Source organism: Hemitrygon akajei, chromosome 4, assembly GCF_048418815.1.
Source record: "Hemitrygon akajei chromosome 4, sHemAka1.3, whole genome shotgun sequence".
Classification (NCBI taxonomy): Eukaryota; Metazoa; Chordata; class Chondrichthyes; order Myliobatiformes; family Dasyatidae; genus Hemitrygon; species Hemitrygon akajei.
The window spans coordinates 191536082-191562291 of NC_133127.1; the positions used below are offsets into that span (position 1 = coordinate 191536082).

At 44.6% G+C, this 26210-nt stretch overlaps 1 protein-coding gene across 1 annotated transcript in view; it reads right to left on the reverse strand.

Moving 5' to 3' along the window:
* capn5a (calpain 5a) overlaps positions 1-26210 on the reverse strand; it is a 160237-nt gene that overhangs the window by 34358 nt on the left and 99669 nt on the right. Inside the window, exons 5-8 of the mRNA XM_073044268.1 lie at positions 16781-16973; positions 9735-9928; positions 2792-2869; positions 383-578 (exon numbers count right to left, since the gene is read on the reverse strand). Coding sequence (XP_072900369.1) covers positions 383-578; positions 2792-2869; positions 9735-9928; positions 16781-16973 — 661 coding nt within the window. The remainder of the gene's footprint in view (positions 1-382; positions 579-2791; positions 2870-9734; positions 9929-16780; positions 16974-26210) is intronic.

Here is a 26210-nt window from a genome sequence, read left to right on the forward strand (position 1 = left end):
GGAGGAGGAATCTGATAGGGGACGAGAGTGGACCATGGGAGAAAGGGAAGGAGGAGGGGCACCAGAGGGAGGTGATAGGCGGCTGAGGAAGGAGCCAGAATGGGGAATTGATAAAGAGAGAATGGGAAAAGGGAGAGATTACTGGAAGTTAGAGAAATCAATGTTCATGCCATCAGGTTGGAGACAACCAAGACACAACATGAGGTGTTGTTCCTCCAACCGATGTTTGGCCTCATCGTGGCAGTAGAAGAGGCCATACACTGACATGTCTGAATGGGAATAGGAAGTTGAATTGAACTGTCCTTTTGAACAGACTGTGCAAAGGTTTTATTGATCTCCTTGCTCGTTGAGGTAAACAAGTGTGTGATGCTTTTGACCTCACCTGGGGGTTTTGAAGGAAGGTGTCCCGGTTATTGATGCAGCCTCCAGCACGATTTAACAGGGGGTCTTCATGTCTGGTCCAGGCACCCTTGACCATGGCCTCCTCCCAGGTCTTGTGGAAGCTGAAGAAGGAGGTATTCAGAACACGACAGACCACCAGGTCGGTGAAGTTCTTGCAGAAATCATCGAATGACATCCTGAAACCCAGGCAAACACTGGTCAGACCTTATTGAAGTGAGGCGTCAAGGACTCAATTTTAACAACAGGGGCCCAGGTTCAACCTTACCAGTCATTCTGTCCATGAGGAGTTTGCAAATCCTTCTCACGACAATACCCACCAGCTAGACCACAAGACATAGGAGCAAAATCTTACCCGTCACTTTTATGATTTTATATATAGAGGTCCCTTCTCATTCTTCTGAAATTCAATGAGTATAGTCAAACTCGTGTCATACTCTGGAATCAATCTGGTGAACCTGCTCTGCACCACCTCCAAAGCCAGTATATCCATACTTCAAACTCACTCCAAGGACCCCTATGTTTCCCACTGGTTGCAGTGATGGAAGTTTCAAGGCTCCATCTCTCTTATCCTCATCCTACTTTCTTTCCATCTCCCCCTCCCATTGAAAGTGGCATCACAGGTAGTAGACAGGGTCATGAAGGCTTTAGCATGATGGTCTTCATCACTCAGGGCGTGGGCTACAGAATTTGGGGTGTTATACGCAGTTGCTCAAGGCATTGGTGAGGCATTTGGAACATCATGTTCAGTTTTGGTTGCCCCGCTGTAGATTCCATTGAGCTGGAAAGACTACAAATTATATTTAGAGTCATAGAGCACAGAAACAGGCCCGTGGGCCCATCTAGTCCATGCTGAACTGTTATTCTATCTAGTCCCATTGACCTGCACCTGGACCATACTCATCCATACCCCTCCCATCTATATACTTATCCAAACATCTCTTAAATGTTGCAATCAAACACTTGTACTGACAACTTGTTCCACACTTACACCACTTTCTGAGTAATGAAGCTCCCCTTCAGATTGCCCTTAAATATTTCACCTTTCACCCTTAACCTATGACCTCTAGTTCTAGTCTCACCCAACCTCAGTGGAAAAAGCCTGCTTGCAGTTACCCTGTCTATACCCCTCATAATTTTGTATATCTCTATCAAATATCCCTTCATATATCTGCACTCCAGGAAATAAAGTCCTAGCCTATTCAATTCTAATCATCAGAATGCTGCTGGGAATGAAGTGACTCGGTTATGGAGAGAGGCTGAACAGGCTGGGGCCTTACTCACTGGAGCATAGGAGAATGAGAGGTGATATTATAGAGGTGTATAAAACCACGAGCAGGAGAATATTCGTTCATTACGTGCCATGTAGTATGATATAGGTTATCAAGGTCTTTCCACGACTATGATCATTCTTGGTAAATTTTTCTACAGAAGTGGTTTGCCACTGCCACCTTCTGGGTGGTGTCTTTACAAGACAGGTGACCCCAGCCATTATCAATACTCCTCAGAGATTGTCTGCCTGGTGTCACTGGTCACATAACCGGGATTTGTGATATGCATCAGCTGCTTATATGACCATCCACCACCTGCTCCCCATGGCTTCACATGACCCTGATCAGGGGGCTAAGCAGGTGCCACACCTTGCCCAAGGGTAACCTGCAGGCTAGAGGAGGGAAGGAGCACCAAAGGAGTCCTTTGGTAGTGACATACCTCTGCCCTGCCACCCAGGGTGAATGTACACCGTCTTTTTCCCAGTGTTGGGGAATCAAGCCCTGCAGGGCAAGGTGGAAGGAGAGAGATTTATAGGAATCTGAAGGCAACTTTCTCCACACAGATGGTGGTTAGTAGATGGAATGAGCTACACACACAAAATGCAGGCCAGGCAGCATCTATAGAAAAGTGTACAGTAAACGTTTCAGGCCTTCATAACTGATTAAAGGACTTGGCCCGAAACATCGACTACTACTTCCATAGATGCTGCCTGGCTTGCTGAGTTCCTCCAGCATTCTGTGTGTGATGCTTGGATTTCCAGCATCTGCAGATTTGCTCTTGTTTGAGGTGGAATGAGCTGCTGGGCAAATGTTTGAAGCAGGTGTATTAAGAACCTTTGAAAGGTATGTGGACAGGTACATGCATTATGAAGATTTACAAGGGTATGAACCAGAAGTGTCATAATGGGACTAGCTGAGATGGTCAATATGGACCAGATGGAGTAAAGGACCTGATTCCAATATAGGTACAATAGGCAGTAGGCCACAGCTGTAACTACATACACCTTCAGAAGAAGCAACTAGCGATTACCCCTGGTACCTTCCTGCCTCCAGTAATGCTCCTCAGCACTTGGCCCACTGTGGATGTAGAAGGACAACAAATCACACCTTGAGGGACTCACCAGAACTCGCCATCGTCTCGCACGGTTACCCCCATGGACTCCCGCTCTCCCTTGCTGACCTGCTTCCATTCTTGAGAGCTGCAAAGACAAAGTCAAGCCGGTGTCACTCCACACATCTGCTCAATTCACCTTTTACATATCGCATGGTGCTTTACAGTTCAAAAACCCTGAAGGACCAGAAAACATTAGCAAGGATGTACTGCTGAGGCTTCATAAGGCATTGGTCAGATTGCACTTGGAGTACTGTGAGCAGTTTTGGGCCCCTTATCCAAGAAAGGATGTGCTAGCATTGGAAAAGGTCGAGAGGAGGTTCACGAGAATAATCACAGGAATGAAAGTTAGTTCTGGGCCCATACTCACTGGAGTTTAGAGGAATGAGGGGGGAATCTCATTACAACCTACTGAATATTGAAAGGTCTGAATAAAGTGACTCTAACAATAGGGGAGTCAAGAACCAGACGGCACAGCCTCAGGATTGAGGGATGCCCAATCAGAATAGAGATGAGGAAAAATTTCTTTTTCCAGAGGATGGTGAGTCTATGAAGTTCATTGCCATTGCTGTGGAGGCCAAGACATTGTGTGTATTTAAGGTGGAGTTTGATAGGCTCTCGATTAGTAAGGCCGTCAAAGGGTATGGAGAGAACCAGGAGAATGGGGTTGAAAAAGATAATAAATTAGCCATGATGGAATGCAGAGCAGATTTGATGGGCCGAACTGCCTAATTCTGCTCCTGTGTCTTATGGTCATATGGTCTAAGGATGCTGTTTATCAATTACAGCTCAGCGTACAACAACATCATCGCCTTGTGGAGGTTACAGCAAAACATAGGTTAATACCAAGTCAAGGATAATCTACAGACACCAGCCGACAGAGAGCGTGCAGTCGGCCCAGGCAAGTCTACAGTGTCCAGGCTAGGATAGTCTACCAACAGTGTGAGCACCCTACAGAGAGCGCGTACCCTACAGAGAGTGTGCCGTCCACGGAGGGAGCACAGTCAGCCCAAGCAAGTCTACAGTATCTACAGTGTCCAAGTAAGGAGAGTCTGCAGAGTGTGTGCAGTCAACCCAGGCAAGAGAGGTTTGGAAGAGCATAGCTTCCCTTTGCACAAAGGGAACCGGAGCCATTTGGCATATGGGGACCAGATAAGGAAGCAAATCAAGGATTCAAGGGTGACATTTACTATTGGTCAGTTACTTCACCATTTCTGAAGTACTTTTAGCCCTTAACATGTAGATTCTATTGCCCATTAACACTTGTATTACCATATTGTGATTGATGATTGATTATGCAAATAAGGAATTTAAACGTACTCCTTATCTGCAGATTCCGCATGCGTGAATTCAACCAACCACGAATCGCGAAAACCCGGAAGTGCTCTTCCAGCACTTGTTGTTCGAGCATGTACAGACTTTTTTTTCTTGTCATTATTCCCTAAACAATGCAGTATAACAACTATTTTACATAGCATTTACATTGTATTAGGTATTATAAGTAATCTAGAGATGATTTAAATTATACGGGAGAATGTTCGTGGGTTATCATGGATCAGGATCGAAAAAAATCGGAAGTTCTCTTACTAAGTAAGTCAGAACAGGTACATCCAGTATTATTTAGCGTCAGTTAGTCAAATGTTTGTTTTAGTATATAGTATATATTTTACCTTTCTATGCATATAAAACACTTAAGAACGTATGTTTCAGCACCAGGCTTGGGAATGGAAGTTCCCTAGTTCGATCCAGTGACAAACCGTTCCCGAGTGCGCTCTCCACTGTGCCGGGTTGATGTGGATGATCAAAAACCCAAAACTCAATAATTAAACCACTGCGTTGCTTAGTAATAATTGTAGCTTTCATCGGGGCAGAGCCTTTCTCATTTTATCCTTTAAAATTGTTCCGATTGTTGACCGACGTAGCCTAACACTTTTCCAATGACCGATGGCGTTTCACCTCTTTCCGATCGCTTTATTATTTCCACTTTATTTTCAATCGTGATCGTGATTATTTTCGTGAACAGAAAAACTGCAGATTTAGAGTTTTACCACCGGGTCCTAATGTCCACCACACTGAGACAGGTTAAATAAGGTCTGGGGTTCCGCTGGGTCCTAAGATCCACCGCATTGAGACAGGTTGAATAAGGGACTTGAGCATCCGCAAATTTTGGTATCCACGAGGGGTCCCGGAACCAATCTCTCGCGGATAAGCAGGGCCGACTGTACACAGTTTACCAATTGGTCGATATCTGTAACTGCTAGTCAATTCTGTATAAGAATGGCATTTCTTTGTTCAAACTTCAGAACAGTATGGCGATAGGGGCCAGGCTGTTCTCTTTGTGCGCAAGTAACTAAAGTGTGATTGATGATCAAGCGTGAGTTTTCAGAGTTCAGATAATCAGCAATGTCACCCTCATACTAGTCAACAAGCTTCAAAGCCTGAGCCTCCATACCTCCCTCTGCATCTAGATCCTCAATTTCCTCATCAGGAAAGCACAAACAGTGCAGACTGGAAAAACTCCTCCTCACTGACAATCAATATAGGCATACCTCAAGGATGCATACTCAGACAATTGCTCTACACTCATGAGCAACACTGCTCACACACCATCTATAAATTCGCCAATGACACCCCTGTTGTTGAGAGAGTCTCAGGTGCCAAGAGGAGGCGAACAAGATTGAGGTAGAACGGCTGATTGAGTGGATTCACATCAACCCTGCTCTCAACATCAGCAAGACCAAGGAACTGATTGTGGACTTTAGGAAGGGGGGAATCAGGAGAACATGCATCAGTCCTCTTCGAGGGGGTCAGCGGTGGAAAGGGTGAGTAGCATCAAATTCCTGGGCATCAACATCTCATTGGATCAGTATTGAGCCCAACATAATGATGCAATCACAAAGAAGGCATGTCATTGGCTATACTTCATCAGGAGTTTGAGGAGATTTGGCACGTCACCGAAGACTCTTACAAATTTTTATAGACATTCTGACTGGCTGCAACACAGCCTGGTATGAAGGCTCCGATGTACAGGATCACAAGACGTTGCTGTGGGTTGTAACTCAGGCTGTTTTATCAAGGCAACTACGCACTCCTCTATCAAGACACCTTCAAGACATAATGCCTCAAGAAAGTGGTATCCATGACGAATGACCCTCACCATCCAGGACATGCCCTCTTCTCACTGCTCTGACTGGAAGGAGTTTCAGGAGCCTGAAGACCACACTCAACGATTCAGGAACAATTTCTTCCAATCCATCATCAGATTTCTGAATTGTCCACAAACTCATGAACACTACCTCACTATTCTTTTTCATTCTTTTTATCTATTTTTGTTATTCTCTGTTGCAGCTATATAGGACCCTGGTCAGACCCCACTTGGAGTACTGTGCTCAGTTCTGGTCACTTCACTACAGGAAGGATGTGGAAACTATAGAAAGGATGCAGAGGAGATTTACAAGGATGTTGTCTGGATTGGGGAGCATGCCTTATGAGGATAGGTTGAGTGAACTCGGCCTTTTCTGCTTGGAGCGACGGAGGATGAGAGGTGACCTGGTAGAGGTGTACAAGATGATGAGAGGCAGTGATCGTGTGGATAGTCAGAGCCTTTTTCCTAGGGTGAAATGGTTGCCACAAGAGGACACAGGTTTAAGGTGCTGGGGAGTAGGTACAGAGGAGATGTCAGGGGTAAGTTTTTTTAAGCAGTGAGTGGTGAGTGCGTGAAATGGGCTGCCGGCAATGGTGGTGGAGGCGGATATGATAGGGTCTTTTAAGAGACTTCAAACAGAGGGCTATGGGTAAGCCTAGCAATTTCTAAGGTAGGGACATGTTCAGCACAACTTTGTGGGCCGAAGGGCCTGTATTGTGCTGTAGGTTTTCTATGTTTCCATTGTAATTTTGTATCTTTGCACTATACATCGGGCCACACTCCCACCACACCGCTCATGCTCTCTTTTCGCAGCTGCCATCAGGAAAGAGGTACAGGAACCTCACAGCTCACACCACCAGGTTCAGGAACAGTAACACACACAAAACACTGGAGGAACCCAGCTAGTCGAGCAGCATCCATGGAAAAGAGTAAACTGTCAACATTTCAGGCCGAGACCCTTCATCAAGGGGAGATCAGGGTAAGAATGTGGGGGGGGGGGGGTTCTGGAGGGAGAGAAGTAATCAAGTAGTACAAGGTTGCAGGAGATAGGTGAAACTGGGAGAGAGAGGGGGTGAAGTAAAGAGCTGGAAAGTTGGTTGGTGAGAGAGATAAAGGTCTGGAGAAGGGGCAATTCCACATTCCCAGCAAAGCTGAATAAAAAGGGGTTTCATTTGTATTATTTTGTAGGGTGGTGGGGTGGAGATACATCTCTACTGAAGGAGGTGTAAGGCACTCCTTCCCTCCACTAGCCTGCAGGTCACCCTTGGGCACCGTGTAGCACCTACTTAGTCTCACCACCACCTGATCAGGGTCATGTGATGTCATGGGAGGTGGTGGTAGGTGGTCGTATGAGCAGTTGGTGCTATCACAAGTCCTGGTTATGTGACCACTGATGCCAGGCAGACAATCTCAGAAGAGTATTGATAACGGCTGGAGTCACCCGTCTTGTAAAGACACTGCCCAGAAGGTGGCAATGGCAAACCACTTCTGTAGAAAAAATTCCCAAGAACAATCACGGTCATGGAATGACCATGATCATTCATGTCATATGACACAGCACATAACGAATGAATTTGCACAGTCTTTTTGTCTGTCCTGTTAGGTATGGTCTTTCATCGATTCTATTAGGTTTCTTGGATGCCCGCAAGAAAATGAATTTTAGATGTGAATATGATGACATATATGTACTTTGATAATAAATTTTCTTTAAATTTTGAACCTTCATTTTTGCACTGATTATTTCTGTAATTCATAGTAATTTTATGTCTTTGCACTACATTACTGTCACAAAACAGTAAATTTCAGCTGATGCGAGATGGTGATTGTAAACTTGATTCTAACGTAAAGAGCTTAGCAAAGGAACATAATTCACATAGCCAGCTGCTATGATATGGAACTCAACGACTGTCAGAGAGAAGGAAGGGTTGGCTTTCAGAAAGCTTTAGGAATACATACACAGGGAAAATATGAGCAGGCAAACACAGTGTCTGTTTGGGAGAGTCTCGAAGGAGAGGATAAGAAGGATGGGAGGGGATCTGATTGAAACATATAAGATTATTAAGGGATTGGACACGCTGGAGGCAGGAAGCATGTTCCCGCTGATGGGTGAGTCCAGAACTAGAGGCCACAGTTTAAGAATAAGGGGTAGGCCATTTAGAACAGAGATGCGGAAAAACTTTTTCACCCAGAGAGTGGTGGATATGTGGAATGCTCTGCCCCAGAAGGCAGTGGAGGCCAAGTCTCTGGATGCATTCAAGAGAGAGTTAGATAGAGCTCTTATAGATAGCGGGGTCAAGGGATATGGGGAGAGGGCAGGACTGGGGTACTGATTGTGTATGATCAGCCATGATCACAGTGAATGGCGGTGCTGGCTAGAAGGGCTGAATGGCCTACTCCTGCACCTACTGTCCATTGTCTATAGTTATACGTTCAAGGTAATTTAAAACTTGAAGTAGGTAGGTTTCTTCTTGCAGAGAGTGATAAATCTCTGGAAATCTTTTTAAAGGTTACAGAGATTAGATCATACAGTATATTCATAAAGGAGGTAAATCATTAACTCTGCCCAGAAGGCGGCAATGATGCCTAAAATCCAGGGCAACACACACAAAACATTGGAGGAATTCAGCAGGTCAGCCAACAACTAGGGAGAGGAACTGATTGTCAATGTTTCAGGCCAGGACCCTTCTTCAGAACTGGAAAGGAAGGGGGAAGACACCAGACTAAAAAGGTGGGGGGAGAGGAAGGAGGCTAGCTGGAGGGTGATAGGGAAGCAAGTGGGTGGGAAAGGTAAAGATCTGGAGAGGAAGGAATCTGATAGGAGAGGAGTGGACCACAGAAAGGAAAGGAAGAGGAAACCTGGGGGAGGTGATAGGCAGGTGGGAAGTGGTAAAAGGCCAGAGTGGGGAATCGAAGAAGAGGGGAGGGAAACACTTTTTTAAACCGGAAGGAGAAATTAATATTCATACCATCAGGTTGGAAGCTACCCAGACGGAATATAAGGTGTTGCTCCTCCACCCTGAGCACGTGAAGAGGCCATGAGATGACATGTCGGAGCGGGAATGGGAATGGGAATTGAAATGTTTGCCTGGGTGGGTGGAGTGGAGGTGCTCGACAAAGTGGTCCCCCAATCTACAACAGGTCTCACCAACGTAGTGGGGGCCACATCGGGAGCACCAGACACAATAGACAATCCAAAGGATTCACAGGTGAAGTGTTGCCTCACCTGGAAGGACCGCCTGAGGCCCTGAACGGAGTTGAGGGAGTTGCTGAATGGGCAGCTGTAGCAATTAAGCTGCGTGCAGGGATAACTGCAGGGAAGTAAATAAGTTCTCAAAAAGTCAAGCTATACTTTTAACTTCTGCTTATTTTGATGCAGGGTTTCAACGTAACACGTCAACAATCCCTTTCCTCTCACAGATGCTGCCTGACTCTCTCTGTTTCTTCAAAAGATATTTTTTCATTGCTGCTAATTCCAGCATCTGCACTCTCCTGTGTCTCCTGAGAGTTACGAATAGCTGGCTCAGAACAGCTGGTCTCGGACTAATTCACTCATGCTGGTCCCACCTATCATTTGCCCCCACCACTCCCTCTCCCCTACCTCCCTCACCACCTTAATCTGGCCTCTGTTCCCTTCCTTTCCAGTCCTGCTGAAGGGTCTCGACCAGAAACGTCAATTGTTTATACCACTCCATAGATGCTGCCTGACCTGTTGAGTTCCTCCAGCATTTGGTGTCAATTGCTCAAGTTTTCAGCATTTGCAGAAACCCTTGTGCCTATAATCCAGGCTTTTAAGGGTCTTCAAACTTACCTATCACTCCAGGCTCCATTCCATTCCTTCTGTCCCCAGGGGTTCCTCATCCTGATCATGAAGAGTTTGTCCGCCTTGAAGTACGCTAGGAGACCGTGGCCAAGTCGGACTTTCCGGACGTCAGTCACTGCGTAAGCATGGCCCTTCACCAAGCCGCTGTTCAACCGCTCTTCCATCTCAGCAGGTGTTGTGGCCTACAGAAATACAACATTTTCGGTAAATCCTGATGAAGAGTTTCAGCCCCTAACTTCGACTCCTTATTCCTTTCCCTAGAGGTGCTGCCTGACCTGTTGAGTTCCTCCAGCACTTTGTGTCTGCTACGCAGTAAAGCAGCCTGCATAAACAAGATCCCACCCACCCCCGACTTTCCCCCTTCTCCGCTCTCCCATCAGGCAGAAGATACAAAAGCATGAAGCCCATACCACCAGGCCCAAGGACAGCTTCTACCCACTTTTACCAGACTCTTGAACGGACACCTTGATCAGTAAGATGGACACTAGGCCTCACAACCTAACTCCGTTACGATCTTGCACTTTATTGTCTACACTTTCTCTGTAGCTTTCACCCTTTATTCTGCATTGTTATTGTTTTGCCTTGTCCTACCTCAATGCACTGTGTAATGATCTGATCTGTATGAACAGAATGCACGACAGCTTTATCACTGTATCTTGGCACAAGTGACAATAATAAACCCATATTAAAACCTCTACCGATTCCAATTTTCACACTGTGGTATCTTCATGGTATAAGTCCTTACCCTCTCTGTCAATGGGTGCAGTGATGCCAGGAACTTGGCATAGCACCACCAAGGAATTATCCATAGCTCAGTTAGAAGGGGGTGTCTGAGGGTGAGCAAGAGGGGATGGTCTCTAGGCTTAGAACTGGAGGGCTCAGGGTTACAAACTGACCAGCATGGCAAGTTACAGTCATAAACCCTTAAGATACAGGAACAGAATTCGGTATTTGGCCCATCGAGTCTGCTCCGCCATTTCATCATGGCTGATCCATCTTCCCTCTCTGCCCCAACCTCCTGCCTTCTCCCCATATCCATTCATGCCCTGACCAATCAAGGATCTATGAACCTCTGCCTTAAATATACCCAATGACTTGGTCTCCACAGCCACCTGTGGCAACGAATTCCCCTCAGATTCACTATCCTCTGGCTAAAGAAATCCCTCCTCATCGCCATTCTAAATGGGACTTCCTCTCTCTGAGGCTCTGTCCTCTGGTCTTTGACTCCCCACCATAGGAAACAACCTCTCTACATCTACCCTATTGAGGCCTTTCAACATTCAATAGGTTTCCATGAGTTCACCCCTCATTCTTCTGAATTCCAGTGAGCAGAGGCCCTCAAACGCTCCTCAAATGATGAGCCTTTCAATCCCAGAATCATTTTTGTGAATCTCTTTTGAACCCTCTCCAATGTCAATTCATCCTTGGATAGAGATATGGAGATATACAGCATGGAACCAGGTCACTTGCCTAGTTGGTCTATACTGGCCAAAATGCCTATCTAAGCCAGCTCCACTTACCAGTGTTTAGCCCCCTACTCTTTTAACCCTTTCCATGTTCCTGTCAAATGCATGTAAAATGCTGGAGAAACTCAGCAAGTCAAGCAGCATCTATGGAGAGGAAAAAGTGGTCAATATTTCAGAATCAGAATCAGATTTAATATCACTGACATATGTTGTGAAATTTGTTAACTTTATGGCAGCAGTACAATGCAACACATAATAAATAAATATAGAGAAAAAAACTGAGTTACATTAAGTAAATGTGTCTATTAAATAGTTAAGTTCAAATAAGCAGTGCAAAATGACAGAAATTAAAAAGTACTGAGGTAGCGTTCATAAGTTCAATGTCCTCCCAATACCAACAAGGCAGTGTTCAATGTTCAGGCTGAGACCTCTCATCAAGACCAAGATGTCGACAGTTTACCTTCCTCCATAGATGCTGCCTGACCTGCTGAACATTTCTTGCGTGTTGCTCTAGATTTTCCTGCATCTGCAGAATCTTATGTGTTAACCATGAACCTGTCCAACCGCTTTTTAAAAGTAACTATTGTTCCTGTCTCAACCATTTTTTTCTGGTATCACGTTCTACATACATACCACCTCCATATATAAAAAACGTTGACCTCACATTCCTGCTTTCTCTGCATCTCAGTACATGTGACAATAATTATAAACCAATTCTAATTCTAAACTGCTGCATTCATTGGGGTGCAGGAACTCAAGAAGAACAGATGAAAGTAGCAAGTTTGGCCTCTTAAACCTGCTCCACTATTAAATAGAGTCATCCAGTCACAGAAAAGTACAGCACAGAAATGGGCCCTTTGGCCCATCTAGTCCATGCCGAACTGCCTAGTCCCATCAACCTACACACAGACCATAGCCATCCAGACCCCTACCATTCACATACCTATCCAAAATTGTCTTGAAGGTTTAAAATCAAGCTTGCATGTACCACTTCTGCTGGCAGCTCATTCCACGTTCTTTGAGCAAAGAGGTTTCCTCTTACCCTTTCACCCTTAACCCATGACCTCCAGCTGTAGTCCCACCCAACCTCCATTGAATAAGCCTGCTTGCATTTACCCTATCTATACCCCACATAATTTTGTATACCTCTATCAAATCGCCTCTCTGTCTGATATGATGTTGGCCTCAACTCTTCTGAGCCACTTCCTCATCACCCCTCAGAGGACTTTATTTTTTGGAGGATTTTGTCACAAAAGGCAAAGAAGGAATGTTGAAAATATTCCTCGAGGAAATATTTAAATAGGGAATGGTTCCATATAAGACCATAAGATATAGAAGCAGAAGTAGGCCCGATCCTTTCAATCAGTGCAGGTCACACTGCTCTTTCCCTGTACCGAGAGGGGTGGGGTCCGGGGTCAATGTTTGTGTTGCTGTTCTTTTTTTGTGTGTTGGGGAGGGGGTAGGTTTGCTGTTTCTCTTTGAACTGACTTCCATGGTTTTCACTGTTTCGTGGCTATCTGGAGAAATAGGATCTCAGAGTTGTATACTGCATACAAACTTTGATAATAACATAAACCTACAAACCTTTGGACCTTTTTTTGATTAAAGAGGATCTTTCTGGTTAGCAGCTGGTGACTAGCGGTGTTCCACAGAGGTCCATGTTGGGTCCTCTACTTTTCAAGTTGTACATTAATGTACACCAACTGTATTACTGTAGTCTACATGAGGTTTATTGTATTACTATCTAATGTCATAGGGTCAAAGAGCATAACAGCTCAGAAAGAAGTAATTTGGTCCATCTAATCTGGCCTAACCGTTATTTTCCTAGTCCCTTTGACTCGCACCTGGATCGTACCCCAGACATTCATGTACCTATCCAACTTTCTCTTAAATGTTTAAATTTAACCCGTATTCACCACTTACAGTTGCAAGAGAAAGTTGGTGCACCTGTCACAATTGCCTGTTTTTCTGCATTAATTACTCATAAAATGTAGTCTGATCTTCATCTAAGTCAGAATAACAGACATACTCAATCTGCCTAAATTAATAACACACAAACAATTATACTTCTTCTCATCATTACTGAGTACACAATTTAAACAATCACAGTCTAGGTTCAAAAAAAGTATGTGAACCTTCTACAAAACCTATTTAGAGTCAGATGTTCCAATCAATTAGATGAGACTGGAGGTGTGGGTTTTTGAGGTACCATGCCCTTTAAAAATGACACACAAAATCAGGTTACTGACAGAGCCTGCACTTCTCAAGAAGGATCAGTTTATGTGCACCATGCCTTGATCAAGACAACTTTCAGAGGACCTTAGAAGAAGAATTGTAGAGATGCATGAAGCTGGAAATGGCTACAAAAGCATTTCCAAAGACACGAGTGCTCATCAGTCCACAGTAAGAGAAATTGTCTACAAACTGAGGAAACTCAATACTGTTTTTACTCTCCCTAGGAGTGGACATTCTGCAAAGATCACACCAGAAGCACAATGACCAATGCTGAAGGAGGTGAAAAATATCCCAAGGGTAACAACAAAAGACCTGCAGAAATCTCGAGAACTTGCTAAAGTCTCTGTTCATGTGTCCGCTGTAAGAAAATCCCTGAACAAAAATGGTGCTCGTGGAAGGACACCATGGAGGAAAACACTGCTCTTCAAAAAACATTGCAGCATGTTTCCATTTGCAAAGACCACCTGGATGTTCTACAACACTTCAGGGACAATATTCTGTGGACAGATGGGACAAAAGTTGAACTTTTTGGCAGAAATGTACATTGCTATGTTTGGAGGAAAAAGGCCACTGCACACCAACACCAAAACCTCACCCCAACTGTGAGACATGGTGGAAGAAGCATCATGGCTTGGGGTGCCTGCCATTGTTGGGAGAATAATGTGGGCTGCCTTAACAACTATCGCCCGGTAGCACTCACATCAACAGCAATGAAATGCTTTGAGGGGTTGGTTATGACTAGACTGAAGCCCTGCCTCAGCAAGGTCCTGGACCCATTGCAATTTGCCTATCACCACAACGGGTCAATGGCAGACGCAATCTCAATGGCTCTTCACACGGCTTTAGACCACCTGGACAACACAACAACTACGTCAGGATGCTGCTTATCGACTATAGCTTAACATTTAATACCATCATTCCCACAATCCTAATTGAGAAATTGCAGAACCTGGGCCTCTATACCTCCCTTTGCAATTGGATCCTCGACTTCCTAACCAGAAGGCCAGTCTGTACTGATTGGTGATAACATATCCTCCTCGCTGATGATCAACACTGGTGCACCTCAGGGGTGTGTGCTTAGCCCAATGCCCTACTCTGTGTGTACACATGACAGTGTGTCTAGGCATAGCTCAAATACCATCTACAAATTTGCTGATGATACAACCATTGTTGGTAGAATCTCAGGTGGTGACGACAGGGCATACAGGAGTGAAATATGCCAACTAGTGGAATGGTGCCACAGCAACAACATGGGACTCGATGTCAGTAAGAAGAAAGAGCTGATTGTGAACTTCAGGAAGGGTAAAACGAAGGAACACATACCAATCCTCATAGAGGGATCAGAAGTGGAAAGAGTGAGCAGCTTCAAGTTCCTGGGTGTCAAGATTTCTGAGGATCTAACCTGGTCCCAGCATATTGATGTAGTCATAAAGAAGGCAAGGCAGCGGCTATACTTTATTAGGAGTTTGAAGAAATTTGGCATGTCAACAAATACGCTCAAAAACTTCTATAGTTGTACAGTGGAGAGCATTCTGACAGGCTGCATCACTGTTTGGTATGGAGGGGCTACTGCACAGGATCAAAAGAAGCTGCAGAAGGTTGTAAATCTGGCCAGCTCCATCTTGGACACTAGCCTACAAAGTATCCTGGACATCTTTAGGGAGCGGTGTCTCAGAAAGGCAGCGTCCATTATTAAACACCTCCAGTACCCAGGGCATGCCCTTTTCTCACTGTTACCATCAGGTAGGAGGTACAGAAGCCTGAAGGCACACACTCAGCGATTCAGGAACAGCTTCTTCCCCTCTGCCATCCGATTCCTAAATGGACATTGAAGCTTTGGACACTACCTCATTTTTTTTAATATACAGTATTTCTGTTTTTGCACATTTTTAGTAATCAATTCAATATATGTAATTGATTTACTTATTTATTTATTATGGGTTTTTTTCTCTCTCTCTGCTAAATTATGTATTGAACTGAACTGCTGCTGCTAAGTTAACAAATATCACGTCACGTGCTGGTGATAATAAACCTGATAATAAATTCTGATTCTGAATTTAAAATTACATGAAGACATTCTGCAGGAGAAATAAGATTAATAGAAGTTGGATGATGCAACAAGACAATGATCTGAAACACCAGAGTAAATCAACAACAGAATGGCTTAAAAAAATTTTTAAATTATACGTAAGATAATAAAACTTTGAAACAGCCAAGTTGGAGTCCAGAACTTAACCAACAACCGAGAGCTGTTCATGCAAGATATCCCAGAAATATTGATGAACTGAACAGTTCAACAGTTTTGTATGGAGGAATGGTCTAAAAATTCCTCCAAGCCAATGTATAAGACTGATCAACAGTTAATGGAAACATTTGGTTGAAGTTATTGCTGTACAAGGGGATCACACTAGTTAATGAAAGCAAAGTTTCACATACTTTTTCCAACAATTACATGTGATACTGGATCATTTTTCGCAGTAAATAAATAGACAAGTATAATGCTTATTGTGTTATTTATTTAATTGGTTCTCTTTATCTAGCTTTAGGACTTGCATGAAGATCTGATCACATTTTAGGTCATATTCATGCAGAAATAGGGAAAATTCTAAAGGGTTCACAATCTTTCTAGCACCACTGGCAACTTGTTCCACCCTCTGAGTGAAGAAGTTTCCTCCCTCAAGTTCCCCTTAAATATTTTACCTTTCACCCTAAATCCTTGACCTCAACCTCAGTGGAAAAAGCATACATTTACCCGACCTATACCTCTCATGGTGGAGATATGTCTCTTCCAAAGGAGTTATAAGGCACCCCTTCCCTCTGCTAGCTTGCGGGTCACCCATGGGCAAGGTGTAGCACCTGCTTACCCCCCAAACAAGGTCACGTGAACCCTTGGAAGCAGCTGGTGGATGGTCATATGAGCAGCCGGCGCATACCACAAGTTCCTGGTTATGCGACCACTGACACCCAGCATACAATCTCTGAAGAGTATTGATAATAGCTGGGGTCACCCATCTTGAAATGACACTACCTAGAAGAAGGCAATTACAAACTACATCTGTGGAGAAATTTGCCTGGGAAAAGTCATGGTCATGGAAAGACCATGAATGCCCACATCAGACAACATGGGACATAATAAACGAACAATACCCCTCTCATAATTTTGTAAACTTCTATCAAATTTCCCCTCATTCTCCTACACTCCATTAAATGGTCTGTCTCGATGGCAGGCAAACAAAAGCTTTTCATTTAGTATATGCAGCAATAATAAGTAAATTCCAACAATAAACCAATTCCAATGCTAATCGAGGGACAAGGAACCGGCTTGGTAGTCACCCTGATCGAGCTGCTGATGAGACCCTCCCGGCTGTGGACTTTCAGAAGTTTCTCAAACAGCTGGAGCCTCTGCTCCTCCACAGTGGCAAAGTTCCCCTGGAACAGGTCGATGGGCTCCGACACGCCACCGGTGAAATCCACCAATGCGTCCGCTGTGTTCCCTCCGTCCAGAGACTCGTAACAGCCTGCTAGCCTGGAAAGAGAACGGCCACAGGAACTCATCAACAACCATCGGATTTATATCGAGCCAACAAACATTTGGCTGCACGGTAGTGTATTGGTCACATTCATGCAGAAATAGGGAAAGTTCTAAAGGGTTCACGAACTTTCTAGCACCACTGGCAACTTGTTCCACCCTCTGAGTGAAGAAGTTTCCCCCTCAAGTTTCCCTTAAATATTTTACCTTTCACCCTAAGTCTATGACCTCAACCTCAGTGGAAAAAGCATACATTTACCCTACCTATACCTCTCATGGTGGAGATGCGTCTCTCCCAAAGGAGGTGTAAGGCACCCCTTCCCTCCGCTAGCTTGCAGGTCACCCTTGGGCAAGGTGTAGCACCTGCTAGGCCCCCCAAACAAGGTCACGTGAAGCCTTGGAAGCAGGTGGTGGATGGTCGTGTGAGCAGCTGGTGCATATCACAAGTTCCTGGTTATGCGACCACTGACGCCAGGCAGACAATCTCTGAAGAGTACTGCAGCGTCTGCGACCCAGGTTCAATTCCCGTCGCTGTGTGTAAGGAATTCGTATGCGCTCCCTGTGAGTGCAAGGGTTTCCTCCCTCATCCCAAAGATGTACAGGTTAGTAGGTTAATTGGGCTGTGTGGGCTCATTGGGCCAGAACAGCCTGTTACCATGCTGTATCTCTAAATCAGAGGCTCTCAACCTTGGACCAACACCAATAAGCACGGATCTGCGGACCCCGGATTGGGAACCCATGCTCTAAGTTCTATGTGAATATGTTCCATGCACCCTGCTGTAGTGTTCTCTGTACTATAATATAATTCAATGTACCAGGGAATGGAGATATGGATCATGTTGAGCAGGCAGATGGGATTAAGTAGCTTCATTTGGCCTGGGCCAGCCTAGGCCAAAGGGCCTGTTCCTGTACTGAGTTACTCTGGAAGCCAAGCCTTCTATCACATCCTCTCAGAGGCTGCAACACTTGTTACATGATATACCTTACACACAGAGAGGTTCTGGCAGCAGGAGCTGCTTCTCCACAGACAGAGAACTCCAACTCCTGTTGCCAGCAAGGCTCAGAACTGATTTTTTTTAAAAAACGACGTAGCAGTTAGCACAACGCTACTGCAGTTCGGTGCATCACAGTACAGAGTTCAATCCCGGCATCCTCTGTATGCGTGGGTTTTCACAGGGTAGTCCAGTATCCTCCCAAAGTCTAAAGCCGTACCAACTGTCCTGTGATTAGGTTAGAGTTTAATCTGGTTGTTGGGCACGGCGCGAAGAAGGGCCTATTCCACACTTTATCTTTAAACAAATAAATAAACTTTATACATAATAAAGAGTACTTACAAGAATAAACAGTTCAATGTCTTTCCATTCTTACGTTCATAAACATGTTTAGTGTTAAGTTAAAGCAAAAACTTCACGTTATCTTAAAAGTTTCTTTACCCAGACAGTTAATCTGATCAACCAGTCTGGATAGTCCCCACTCACCCCCCACCTATCACCTCAGTCACTTATCTGTAAACACTTCAAACCACCTTTTGTAATGCTGTTTACATTGTAAATACATGCTGGTATTGATGTATTTATGCAATTTTATTATTTTATTCCATATCCAATTATTTAAGGTTGTTACAGCTTGCGGGGGGCGGGGTGAGGTAGGGAGGTAGTGGGGATAAGCTCCCACTACCTATTAAATGCTGCCAATGGCCTGTGTCTCAAGTAGCCTCTGACAACCGAGTCCACATCCTGGCCTTCACGTGTGGCTTGGTTAATAAGCCCAGCAGAACAGCTTCTACTGACAGGAGAAGGGGCAAAGGCAGGTTACTGGTGCCTTAAAACCAGTCACTTTGGGTGGGGCTCATCTCCTGTGGTTGGCAGCTCATCTTGGAGAAGGAAATCTCCGGTCTCAGACCTCCTCTGCCTTGCAGTTATGTCCATTCGTGGGGAAGGCTTTGGGAGTAAACCCCAAGGGAAAAGTCTGGAGCTGGAATCGCTATGGTAAACGCTGACTGGCAACTCCTGCGATGCTGCTGGTACCAAACTGCATCAGTGTCTGCCATTCCTTTGGGTTCATCAGCTGCGTGGAGAAGAGGAGCTCACTAAATGGCAATAGCTTCCTCTCCAAATTGTACTGTCCTGCCTTGCGTATCTAGGCAGCTAGGATGCAACATTCATGGTCAACCCAGACCAACAGAGGCCTCAGATTCCATTTCCATACTTTATCCTCTAACCTTATATTTCATATAATTCATTTTAATTGTCGAATGTTGATTTTTTTTGCTGCATGTTACGCCAGAACACCACAGCAAATTCCTAATGTGTATGGCAAATAAAGTTGATGCTTGATCACATTGCTTAAAGCCAACAGCATCTTTGCCCCTCATCTGGCCCCCTGGCGTGGTACACAAGGGCGGCACGGTAGCATAACAGTCAGCGTAATACTGTTACAGCGCCATTGACCGGGGTTGAATTCCTGCCACCGACTGTAAGGAGTTTGTACGCTCTCACCATTAACATGTGGGTTTTCTCCGGGTGCTCCGGTTTCCTCTCACATTCCAAAGGTGTATGGGTTAGGAGATTAAATATTCACACGGGTGTAATTGGGCAGCACGCTCTCGTTGGGCCAGCTGGGTCTGTTACCGCGCTGTACCTCTAAATAAAATAATCCATGAAGTGATAGATACCTGGAGAGGTAAACTGCTGCAACAAGAGCGAGGCTTCCTCACCCAACCCACCTCCACCCTGTCCAGTCGCAGAGGTCCCACAGCTTTAAGTACGCAGCAGTGTGAACGAAAACAATACAAGCCGCATTCTTTAAGCGCCAAGCCAACTTCTTACATTACACACAAATACTGGCTCCCCGCCAATGTCTCTGGTGCTGTTCCAGAGCAAAATCCCGATCTTCCCATTGAACAAGAGTGTGGATCTTGATGACGATGGGGGACAGGAGTTCAGACCATTAGGCCCACTGCGTCCAAAGTTCAAAGTGAATTTTATTATCAAAGTACATATACGTCACCAAGTACAACCCTGAGATTCATTTCCTTTCAGGAAACTCAGCAAATCTATAGAATGGTAACTATAACAGGATCAGTGAAAGATCAACCAGAGTGCAGAGGACAGCAACCTGTGCAAATGCAAATATAAATAAATAGCAATAAATAACGAGAACATGAGATAAAGAGTCCTTGAGAGTGATATCGTTGGTTGCAATGATGAGGCAAGTGAGTGCAGTTATCCCCTTTTATTCAAGCATCTGTGGGGTAGTAACCATTCTTGAACCATACCAACCAGTGGGGACTCAATCATAATAAATCCCATCTTCCAGCGCAGCCTAGCGATTTCAGATTCATTTATTTATCACATGGACATCGAAACATACAGTGAAATGCGTTGTTTGTGGTTAACAACCAACACAACTCAAGGATGGGTAACAGAGACAAAATGCCGGAGAAACTCAGCAGACCAGGCAGCACCTGAGGCCCTCCAACACGCTGGAGGAATTCAGCAGGTCGGGCAGCATCAGTCAGCGTTTCGGGCCAAGGCCCTTCGTCAGGACTCTCAGCCCAAAACGTTGACTGCTCGTTTCCACGGATGCTGCCCGACCTGCTGAGTTCCTCCAGCGTGTTGTGCGTGTTGCTCCGACCCCAGCATCTGCAGAGTACTTTTGTGGTTACCCGAAGCCCTCCATTGGTCGGGGTTGACCACGGTTGTTGCGGTCCCAGCCGTCTACATGATACACGAGTCCCGGTAGTACAAAATGGAGAGCAAGTTGTTGTCCGTGCAGCAGGCTTCCCCTCGCCATGCAGCTGACGAATCCAAAGAACGGCGGAGACCGATACAACTTGGCACCAATGGCATCACAGGAGTTGCCAGTCAGTGTTGAACTCAGCGTAGGACTGCCTTAGGGACTCCAGGTCCGAATTTTTCCCTCGGGGTTTACTCCCGAAGCCTTCCCCGTGACCCGCAAGGCAGCAGAGGTCTGAGATCAGAGCCTTCCTTCTCCTAGGTGATCTGCCAACCACGGCTGATCAGCCCCATCTGCCCGAAGCAGCATTTATGGGAATGAATAAAGAGTCAGTGCTTTGGCCGAGGTCCTTCATCAGGACCCCTCAGAAGGATGGCTTGATAAGAGGCATAAATAGAACAGGCAGCCAGAGACTTCTCTCCCCCCCCACCCCCCCCGCCAAACCCCCAGCACAAAGAAGCATAATTTTAAGGTGATTGGTGGGAAGTATAGGTGGGATGTACGAGTTAAGTTCCTTACACAGAGTGAGGGATATCTGGGGCCAGGGATGGATATGCAGGCAGACACATTTGGGACATTTAAGGAACTCTTGGACAGGCACATGTATGTTAAAAAAGTGGAGGGTTATGTAGGAGGGGAAGGTTAGATTGATCTCAGAGTAGGCTGAAAGGTCGGCACAGCATAGTAGGCCGAAGAGCCTATATTGTGCTGCCATGTTCTATATTCTGCCTCGCGAAGTCCAACTTTATGTCCCCGTGAGAGGTGGCAGGCCGGCCAGCAGGGCTCCGGTGAAGCTGTACAGGTCAATCTCCTGTTCAATGGATACAATGGATTACAGAAGCATTGATGAACTCCAACGATACCAATGACCAAGGGAGGTCATCAATGGCTTATGCTCCACTGGGAGCAAAGGCCCCAAGAAGAAGTAATTGTATGTTCTATGTGCTGGGGAAAACACTCATCTAGAAGCTACTTAAGTGCCGTCAGCCACTCTGTCTCCACCGTTCTCTCCAGCAGGGTATTCCAAGTACCCACCTCTCTCTGGGTGAGGAAACCCTTCTCAGATTCCCTCTAAATCTCTTCCACCTTTCCCCTAATTCTACATCCTGTTGTTTTACCTCAAGCAGCAGTAGAAATCACACTTATTGAAAACATTATATTTTTTTAAATCTCAGTGAATCATTGAATTTTAACAGCACAGGAAGATGCCTTTCAGGGCATTGTTCCCTGCTGATTCTGGAAGAACCACTCCCTACTCCTTCCTATTAATATTTTTCCTGTTCAGTTTTATTTGCAACAATTGGAAACACTTTTCTTCTGGCAAATCCATATCAGACATGTGGAGGGTGTTTAAAGATCAATTGCACAGAGTACAGGAAAGGTTTGGCCTGTTAGAAGGGAAGATAAGAGAGGCTTAGATGTCCAGTGAGGTCTTGAATTTAGTCAAGAAGGAGGAGGAAAAGTATATAAAGCTTCAGAAGTTGGATCAAATGGAACACGGGGATTATAAAGAAGCCAGAAAGAACTCAATAAGATAATTAGGGTCAGCCTTGGATTACCTGGACAACACAAACACCTATGTTAGGATTATGTTCATCAACTATAACTCAGCATTTAACACCATCATTCCCACAATCCTGATTGAGAAGTTACAGAACCTGTAGCTCCCTCTGCAATTGGATCCTCAATTTTCTAACCGGAAGACCACAATCTGTGCGGATTGGTAATAATATCTCCTCCTCGCTGACAATCAACACTGGTGCACCTCAGGGGTGTGTGCTTAGCCCACTGCTCCACTCTCTGTATACACATGACTGTGTGGTTAGGCATAGCTCAAGTACCATCTATAAACTTGCTAATAATGCAACCATTGTTGGTAGAATCTCAGATGGTGACGAGGGGGCGTACAGGAGAGAGATATGCCAACTAGTGGAGTGGTGACGCAGCAACAACCTGGCACTCAACGTCAGTAAGATGAAAGAGCTGATTGTGGACTCCTGGAAGGTTAAGATGAAGGAACACATACCAATCCTCATAGATGGATCAGAAGAGGAGAACTGAGCAATTCAAGTACCTAGATGTCAAGATCTCTGAGGATCTAACCTGGTCCCAACACACTAACGCAGATATAAAAGCAAGAAAAGCAAGGTAGCATGCCTGAATGACTATCGACCTGTGGCTCTAACATCAATTGTATGAAGTGCTTTGAGTGATTGGTTATGGCACACATCAACCATAACCTACCGGTCAACCTCGACGCTTTGCAATTCGCCTACCAGAGCAATGGGTCAACAGCAGATGCCATCTCTCTGGCACTACATTCCTCCTTAGAACACCTGGAGAATAAAGACGCCTATCTAAGGCTCCTTTTCATTGACTACAGCTCTGCCTTTAATACCATCATTCCAAATAAACTGATTCCTAAGCTCTGGAACCTGGGTCTTAGCACTCAGATCTGCAGCTGGATCTTCAACTTCCTCACAGACAGGACCCAGGCTGTAAAGATAGGGGACAAGCTGTCCTCTACAATCACTCTGAGCACCGGTGCCCCACAAGGCTGTGTACTCTGCTCCCTGCTGTACTCACTGTACACCCATGATAGTGTAACCAAGTTTCCATTGAACTCAATATGTAAGTTTGCTGATGACACCACAATTGTAGGCCGTATCTTGGGTAATGATGAGTCTGAGTACAGAAAGGAAATTAAGAACCTGGTGGCATGGTGTGAAGACAATAACCTATCCCTCAATGTCAGCAAGACAAAGGAATTGGTTGTTGACTTCAGAAGGAGCAGCAGACCACACGACCCCATCTACATCGGTGGTGTGCAGGTGGAACAGGTCAAAAGCTTTACGTTCCTTGGTGTGAATATCACAAATGACCTGACTTGGTCTAACCAAGCAGAGTCCACTGCCAAGAAGGCCCACCAGCGCCTTTACTTCCTGAGAAAGCTGAAGAAATTTGGCCTGTCCCCTAAAACCCTCACTAATTTTTATAGGTGCACCATAGAAAGCATTCTTCTAGGGTGCATCACAACCTGGTATGGAAGTTGTCCTGTCCAAGTCCGGGAGAAGCTGCAGAAGATCGTGAACATAGCCCAGCACATCACACAAACCAATCTTCCATCCTTGGACTCACTTTACACCGCACGCACTGGAGCAGTGCTGCCAGGATAATCAAGGACACGACCCACCCAGCCAACACACTTTTTGTCCCTCTTCCCTCTAGGAGAAGGTTCAGGAGCTTGAAGATTCGTACGGCCAGATTTGGGAACAGCTTCTTTCCAACTGTGGTAAGACTGCTAAACGGATCCTGACCAGGATCTGGGCCATACCTTCCAAATAACCGGACCTGACTTTCACTACCTTACTTTCCCTTTTCTATTTTCTAATTATGATTTATATTTTAAATTTTTATTATATTTACTTTGATTTGTACTTCAGGGAGCGTGAAGCGCAGAATCAAATATCGCTGATGATTGTACGCTCTAGTATCAATTGTTTGGTGACAATAAAAGTAAAGAATAAAGAAGGTAAGACAGAGGCTGAATTTCATTTGAAGTTTGAAGAGATTCAGTTTGTCACCTAAAACACTCAAAAACCTATATAAGTGCACCATGGAGAGCATTCTGACAGGCTGCATTATTGTCTGGTATGGGAGGGGGGGGGGGGGGGCTACTGCACAGGACCTAAAGAAGCTACAAGAAGATGTAAAATTAGTCAGCTCCATCATGGGTACAGGCCCCCGTAGTGTCCAAAACATCAGGGAGTGGTGTTTCAGAAAGGCAGTGTCCATTATTAAGGACCCCTGTCACTCAGGATATGCCCTCTTCTCATTGTTACCATCAAGAAAGTGGTACAGGAGCTTGAAGGCTCATACTCAACGATTCAGGAACAGCTTCTTCCCCTCTGCCATCTGATTCCTAAATGGACTTTGATCCCCGTGAACACTGCCTTACTTTTTTAAAAATAGCACTGCAGTCACACACACACTATATATATATATATATATATATATATATATATATATATATATATATACACACACACACACACAATTATATGCATATATACTATATATTTACTGCAATTGATTTACTTTTTTTTCCCTTCCTATATTATCACACATCGCATTGCAAGTTAACAACTTTCATGAGACATGCTGGTGATAATAAACCTGATCCTGATTCTGATTTAGGGAAGCCAGGAGGGGCCATGGAAAGTCCTTGGCAAATAGGATGAAGGTGAATACCAAGACATCTGATACATACATCATCAGGAAGAGGATAACTAGGGAGAGGGTGGGACCACTCAAGGATAAAGGGGGACCATTTGCTTGAATATGGACAATGTGAGGGAGGTACTTTAATGAGTACTTTGCCTCATCCTTTGCTAAGGAAAAGGACATGGAGGACCAGATCATCAGAGTTGAATTGAATTGACTTTATTACTCACATCCTTCATCTACATGAGGAGTAAAAATCTTTACGTTACGTCTCCATCTAAATGTGCAATGTGCAATTTATAGTAATTTATAATAAATAGTATGTACAACAGGATAGTCAATATAACATAAAAATACAATTGTGTCAGCATGAGTTAATCAGTCTGATGGCCTGGTGGAAGAAGCTGTCCCCGGAGGGCCTGTTGGTCTTGGCTTTTATGCTACGGTACAGTTTCCCGGATGGTAGTATTGGAGAATATGACTATTATGGAATATTGGAGAATGAGAATATGAATATTATGGAGTATAAAACTTAATGCTAAAAACTATGTTGGTATATGCTAGGGAGAGGTGGCTGAAAGCGGTCGCCAGCTGTGAAGTTGCTGTGTAACCAAAACTGTGTGAAATGCTAAAGGACAGTGATGTGTCAATATATGCTAATCAGGTATCCAATTGAATGTAGAGACAATATGTGTTAATGAAAAGTTACTCAGGGATATTTTGCTTTGAATTTGTCGACTGCATAATAAAGCAATGTAGAGACAATATGTAGGGATATTTTGCTTGAAGTTGCTGTGTAACCAAAACTGTGTGAAATGCTAAAGGACAAGGATGTGTCAATATATGCTAATCAGGTATCCAATTGAATGTAGAGACAATATGTAGGGATATTTTGCTTTGAACAAGTCTGCTGTATAATTAAAACTATATAGTCGATTAGACCGAATAAGTTAATAGGTAAAAACAATAGTAACTGTGATATGCACCGCTTAGATATGTTAATGCAGCTAAACCAGGTTTGCTTTAAAAAGCGGCTGTATCCGAGAATCGGGAGGCAGTCAACGACCAGCTCAATGACTGTCTCAGCTTTGATTTGCAAATTAAAGTTTAACCCTTCTTGAAGAATCTTCTGCGTCTCCTGGTCATTTGAAAAGCACGAAAAACCACGACAGTAGCAGCTGGAACAGTTTGTGGTTGGGGTGACTCAGGTCCCCAATGATCCTTTGGACCCTTTTTACATAATTGTCTTTGTGAATGTCCTGAACAGTGGGA